The sequence below is a fragment of the Pieris brassicae genome, chromosome 1 (genome assembly GCF_905147105.1).
Source record: "Pieris brassicae chromosome 1, ilPieBrab1.1, whole genome shotgun sequence".
NCBI lineage: Eukaryota > Metazoa > Arthropoda > Insecta > Lepidoptera > Pieridae > Pieris > Pieris brassicae.
In genome coordinates this window covers 21,737,325-21,744,094 of record NC_059665.1, presented here as the reverse complement: position 1 = coordinate 21,744,094, position 6,770 = coordinate 21,737,325, and the positions used below count along the sequence as shown (strand labels likewise).

General features: G+C 33.9%; 1 protein-coding gene across 2 annotated transcripts; it reads right to left on the bottom strand.

Annotated features, from left to right (window-relative positions):
• Positions 1–1,328: 1,328 nt before the first annotated feature.
• On the bottom strand, positions 1,329–6,528 carry LOC123715031 (zinc finger protein OZF-like). 2 transcript variants are annotated; one of them, XM_045669820.1, is made up of 6 exons: positions 6,325–6,528; positions 6,027–6,229; positions 5,095–5,917; positions 3,975–4,128; positions 2,876–3,022; positions 1,329–1,489 (listed from the first exon to the last, which is right to left on the bottom strand). In XM_045669820.1, the coding sequence occupies exons 2-6, from the start codon at positions 6,162–6,164 to the stop codon at positions 1,330–1,332; spliced, it is 1,422 nt and encodes a 473-aa protein (XP_045525776.1). In that variant the 5' UTR covers positions 6,165–6,229; positions 6,325–6,528; the 3' UTR covers position 1,329. The 2 variants fall into 2 exon arrangements, with proteins under 2 accessions (XP_045525776.1, XP_045525781.1); XM_045669825.1 differs by having other exon boundaries at positions 6,413–6,528.
• Positions 6,529–6,770: the final 242 nt, after the last annotated feature.

Genomic DNA, 6,770 nt, shown 5'->3' with positions numbered 1-6,770 from the left:
TAGACGCTTTCCTTAGAAAAAGTTTTATATGAGTTTCTTGTCGTCTAATATTGTAATTCAATGTGGTTCAAATATAGTAAATTCCCTTTTTGTCTTAGTATTGGGAGTTCTATTATTTAACTGATCGTCTTAAATCACTTCATTTCTGAAGGCACAACTTTTTCCACTGTTCCCTGATTTCGGCAAGCCTCTGCGACTGGTTGATACAAAGACCCGTAAGGGCCTTTACTTGATTGGTCCAGCGAGAAGGGGATCGACCTCCAGGTCTGGTGCGCTCCACTCTGCCAGTCAAGAAGAGTTTCTTCTAAACTTTCTAGATCACGGATCACATGGCCAACTCAAGATACGTTGGTAACAAAGTGTCGAAAGACGATTTTTACCTATAACCGTCTTAGTATGGATACGCTTGTTTACTCAAAATTCAATTAAACTGATATACGAGTATGTGCTGTAGTGGTGTACGCACATTTGTACCGGGAGAGTTGGTTTAACAAAGAAACTTGCCTTAAAATGGTAAATTAAGGTGTTTCGGGACTAACGCTTATTTCTTATATTTTACTATGAATCTCATTGAAATATAAGTACAAATGATTTTGACACTTTATCGAAAGGTATTTTAATAAGGTAAGTTTTTACTCACTCACGTTACTTTTACAGCATCATTTATATATTATCTACGCAAGAAAATCTGTGATTTTGTCTTAGCTTTTACACAACGTATAGAATATCATAATATTATTGAATTTAATAGTATATAAAATATTCTCTTGCGGTCATATAATAATAATAAAATATTTTATTTCAGATACTATACAATTAAATACATGTATATTTCTATCATATAATTTAGGCAAATTCCTCCTCCAAATCCAGCCTGCACTGTGCCATTCTCTGCCGTGTATCTGCCGTTTTCTACATCTGGTCCTTCCGTCCTTACGTCTAAACAGTGTTTCCTACCGTGGGATCCACGCCCCACAGGGTTCAATTGGGGCTGGGTGGGCTGGTCTAAACGAAAATTTATTAAAATAATTTGGAAATTGAATTGCAGTATTTCAATGTTTTTAAAATTTACTTACTGTGTTTCGTTAACAATTTCTTCCTAAAACCTACTTGAATTTCATAAGTGAACAAACATTTTAATACTAAAAATTCATGTTGGGTTCGGGGTCATAAGAGTTTTAGATAGGTTAAGGTACAAAATAATTTGGGTATTATCTGTGTTAAAGATTTCATATATTACTTATAGAAATGATGCATATTTTGACAAATAAAATTTATTAAACATAACAATTTAAAGTAATTTGTATGATTAGATATATGTTAAATATTTCAACTTTCTATACTTGTATCTACATTTTTATTTATTTCATTGATTAAACGCTCTTCCATGTCTTTGTATAAATAGTTCGCTTGAATCTGATTTAAATGTTGAGATGTGTGACGCCGTAGTTCGGTTTGTAGGCGAAAAATTTCTGGACAGTGCGAACATCTGCAAAAAAAGGAATTGTATCTATCATTGTTTAATAGAAGAGGACACAAAAGGGCAGGAGACTCATCTGTTAAGGGATACCGCCGCTACTCAAAGCCAAAGAATAACAATTGGTACGCTCTTTTCTTGAAGGACCCTCGAAAAATATAATCAGTGGATATCTGGTTCCACGTAGTTGTGTGACGACGGACGATGAGATGATACAGGAATTTCGTACACTGCTTCGACGTCCGATGATGAAACTCAACTACAGGTATTAATCCAAATAACTCCTCTGAACATTCTCCATGTTAAAATAGGTAAACGATAATCAAACAGTTCTATATATTCAAGTGCTGCAGTTGCTGTAGTTTGGCCAACATGACGAAACTACAGCACCATAGGCTAATGATATTGTTACGAGCTAGGGGATCGGATAGAAAATGCCGTGGATTTCTTCAAGGGTTTATTTATTGGTAAATCAAATGAGGAATTTATGGGCACAAATTAATTGCAGAGATGCACTAATTACACACACAAAACAATCACTAATTACTTCACTTATGCACACTTCACACTGTACTTTATCACTTGTATTCATTTTATTCGCACTTTATCGCTTCGGTGTTCTTCTCGTGTTATCGCATTCAAAACTAAAGGCGACTAGTCGCGTTTCGGCTCGCTTATATATCCCTGGGAATAATTCTAAACAATATTCGAGAACTTTCTAGGCGGGCTTGCTACTGAATAGCGATTGCACAATTCTAGAACGTTCGCACTCTTTGTCTCTTTCGCACGTTGCTCCGTTGCTTCTTGTCGTACGGCGTTCTAGAGTGCTCAGTCTGGTTTCGAGAAAGTTCTGATCTTCTCTCTCTCTCTCTCGTATCATTTCGTCCTTGTCCCACACCTAGAAAGTTCGGTCTAGAATATTCCTTCATCAAATGGGTATACCTAGGCCTGAAAACGCCTGAAAACGGGTCTCCTGAAAACTGCACAACTCTACTACACATGTTCTGAAACCGACTGAAAAAAGGTTTCAGCTTCCTGAAAACTAGGGTAACATTATGGAAATTACAATTTTCTAATATGTGATTGACCCTCTCCTGAAACGGTCAGAAATCATATTACAGCCTGCTGAAAAGTCCTCTAACTAGTGGAAAAATCTAGAAACATTGCAGTCGACCCGTCTTCGTAACAATATCTTAGTTTACATTTATAGCCATAGACAATTGTTTTAAAAGGTATACGGCATACGTCAATTGACAGCTTGACAGTGACTTTCTTTACGATGTCAGTACTACGTATTCTATCGAACAATGTTAAGTACTTCCGTTTATTGCCAAATACGTCCATGAACCGGTCCCTAGTTTTCTATACAAAAATGTATCAAAAAAAACCAAAACTTACTTATACAATTTCTCTCCAAGATGGGCTCTTGTATGTTTTACGAGATCATTGCTCTGTGTATATGCTTTATTACAAATTTCACATCTGTATGGTTTTTCGCCTGTATGTATTCGGATGTGTCGCTTAAGACCTCCTTTACTTGTAAACCTGTAATGCAACAAAAAAGGTAAATTTGGTTTTGCTCAAATTAAAATGAGTAGTTAGGCATTGTTTATAAGGGCGTGTTCTTCGGTATCACTTTAGATTGTAAACTCTAGTGGGACCCACATACAAAGAGTTCTACAATTGGAATCAAAAAAAGTTTTCATTAGCAATGTTTCTAACTGGCCCGTTCTAAACATTTTCAGTGTTACCCACGTGTTGTTAACATAACAAATTGCTCTTGTAGCTTTCTTAGTAAAAAAATAAACGCTAAAACCTTTTTAGGTATGGGCCACAGAATTCGGTATCTGTGTAATAATAATTTGTCATTCTAATAGGCAAGTGGGTGATCAGCCTTCTATACCGCACACACGCCGTCGATATTTCTATGGGAAGCCGGTACCCTCACGGTATTTTATTCATCGTTCGAGCGAATGTTAAATGAGTACATAGAAAGAAAGTCCCTTGGATCAGAACCGGGGATTAAACCTAGGATCTCTGAAATGAGAGTCACACACTGCGGCCACTTGACCAAGACTGCTCAAATATTGCCCTAAATACTATCACTATCCTATTCCTAATGGAATATCGTTGCCAGTGGTATTAATACTCAGCTATCATGAACATGGCACCTTGGGGGATCTTTTAATAAGACAAAGGGGAAAGAAGCCAATGAGACAGCCATAAGCGACAACCGCAGCCCATGAACACCAATTTTGTAAGATGCATTGGAGGCTTCTGAAGGAGTACACTCTGTTTTAAAATGCTTGTTGAACCCTGTTCGACAGGGCTGATTGTAAATAATGCTTAAAGATGGCATATCTTGGTTAGACACTTTGACCCTAGAAGACTAGGAGACAAACAAAACATTGCAGGTTTTAAAAAAAATTGTCTAACCACAACTAGAATATGAGCTTTAACATGCAATTTGCTCAATATAACATAGACTTCAACTCACTTCTTTGGACATGTTTCACACTCATAGGGTCTTATACCAAGATGTCGGAGTTTATGTTTGTTTAATGAACTCCTCTTAGTAAATGTGACTCCACATTGATCGCAAGCACACTCGGGTTCTCCTGAATGTGTTTTAAGATGGGATTTTAGTTCGCCTGAAACAATTATGTTTATGATTTTTTACTAACTTATTAATACTGTCTACCAGAGTGGAGAAAAACAGAAGCTCATCTATGAAGAGTAAATTAGAGACAGAAGAAAGAGAGAAGTATCGTTGGCCAAGTAACTGCAGCGTGAGACCTTCCCTTCCCTGAGGTCGTAGGTTCGATTCCCGGCTGTGCACCAATGGACTTTCTTTTCATGTGCGTATTTCACATTCGCGCGAATGGTGAAGAAAAACATCGAGAGGAAACCGACTTGCCTTAGACCCAAAAAGTCGACGGCGTGTGTCAGGCTCAGAAGACTGATCACCACCTAATTGCCTATTAGATTGTCAAATGTTCATAAAACAGATACAGAAATCTGAGGCCCAGACCTAAAAAGGTATTAGCGCGACGGATTTATATATTATTATATTCTACTTATCACCATATTTTATTAAGTTAGAGAATTAATATCTATGGTTTTATAAACAAAAAAGACAAAAGCTTCGAATGTTTTAAGGCTAGCCTCTAGGCATATTTTGGTTTGAACCACATAGAACTACATATTTTCAAAATTATCAAAATAGACAGGATAAGATTAGCAAAGCTTTGTTCAAAATACATTAATAATATTGTATTGTTGTAATATCTAATAAGATTTTTTTTTAATATAATGTACTAACACATTCTCTTAAATTATCGTGATTTATGTGTCTTTTTACTTTCTATCTTTAATGTATCTTTAATATTTTATTCCTGTTTAGTTTTTGTTTTAATAACTGTGTATTACATGTATTTAGCACTACTTGCCTATCTTATTTAATACATTTTTTTTTTCTTTACTCACAGTGGTTGCCTGGAAGAGATCGCTTGTAAGCGATAAGGCCGCCAGTTGCCCTCCTTTTGATATAATTATGTTAATTTTTATTTTGTAGTGTAAATAAATAAAATAAATAAATAAACATTTATAATACACACCATTAGTAACAAACTGCTTAGCACACAAGGTACATACAAAAGTCTTCAACCCATTATGCCGTTTCATATGCTGGCTCAAATTAGTACTACTAACAAAGGTCTTTCCACATGTTGGGCATAGATTCTGTGTCTTCTTCATATGGTTATTTAAATGAGTTCTTAATGTTGACAAATGTGTGAATGCCTTTGCACATATCACACATGTGTGAGTTTTAATTCCATTATGTTCATTTATATGTTCCATATAGCGACTTTCTAAGGGAAATGTTTTGGAGCATAGAAAACACTTATAAGGGTGGTTGTCATTATGTATTAGTTCATGACGTTTCAAATGACTTACTTTTTTAAAAACTTTACCACATTTGTAACAAGACAAAATACGCCCTCTCTCTGTATGCTTACGTTTATGTGCTGATAGTGAGTTTATAGATTTAAATGAGATTTTACATACACTACATAGTAGATTTTGGTCAATCCTTTGTCTGATTGGATTATTATACAATTTTGTCTCATTGATATTACAGGCCGCTGGTGAATGCTCCTTTATATGTTGTTCTAAATTAGATTTGCCCTTATATTCTTTATTACAAACATCACATTTTACTGGAGTTGTATGTATGCAAATATTTTCAGCAACACTATCTGGAAATACTTGTTTAAGATTTGATTCTGGCCTTTCTTGTACACTTAAGTGTTTATTAAAAGCCATATTTTTGAACTGGTGATCTATGTCTTCGGCAAGTTCTTTGAATTTATAAAAAGTTACTAGACACTCATAGCAAGATTTACATATTTTCTTGGGTAATAAATCTACTTTTTGGACCTGGAAATAAATAATATTTTACTTAATTATTTTAAACTTAATAAACAAAAATACTAATATTATCACTAAAAACTGCTTTATAAAATGACCAAGCAATAAAGTAATTTACTTGTATAGAAGTGCATGAGGTCAATATATTGACCAAATCCTGTTCTTCAAATATATCCAACATATTGTCAGGATTTCTTTTTAAGCACGTACGACAGCAATCAACGTAATTATTTGGTGTTACCAAATTGTTTTCCATTTAAGACAATTCCTTCCGAATTCCTCAAGAGGAAAACGTTAACATTCATTAAATTCATTCAGAACCTATATAAAATATAAATTAAATGGGTTTAAGGTTATAACTTTAAAACTTGTTTGTTTTTTATAATAACTATATAATAACTTTTTATATGACAAACTTTTATAATAACTTTTAACAACGAGTATTAGATATTAACTAATAGAGTTTATTTAATGATAAAAATATATCACTGCATCGTTGGTTACATATCAAGTTGATGATTATATGTTGCTGTTATTGTTGATTGTTGAAGCTTGAACATACTACACACTGCACAGAATAACTACGGATCACTTTGTGAATAATAAAACACTTAGCACAACTTGAAACTGGCATAAAGTCAAAACTATTGCCATAATATTTAAAATCTGATAATATAATAATTGCTACGAAAATAAATATATTAAAGAGAAATGAATAAGGATTTATGTCGTCTCTGTTATTTTATAATTTACTCAGTCTAATTTTGGTTTTAAGAAGAAACACTTTTGTTCATTATAATTTGTATTTTTAATTCTTAAAAAACATTGATAAATCTTTACTTATTTTTAACTGTGATATATT

Bases quoted from the DNA above. Each gene is read 5' to 3' on its own strand.
- LOC123715031 (XM_045669820.1), bottom strand. From the start codon at position 6,164: ATGGAAAACAATTTGGTAACACCAAATAATTACGTTGATTGCTGTCGT. The intron at 5,918-6,026 runs GTAAATTACTTT...ATTTATTTCCAG, and splicing joins CCTCATGCACTTCTATACAA to GTCCAAAAAGTAGATTTATT. The intron at 4,129-5,094 runs GTGTGTATTATA...TAATTGTTTCAG, and splicing joins TAAGCAGTTTGTTACTAATG to GCGAACTAAAATCCCATCTT.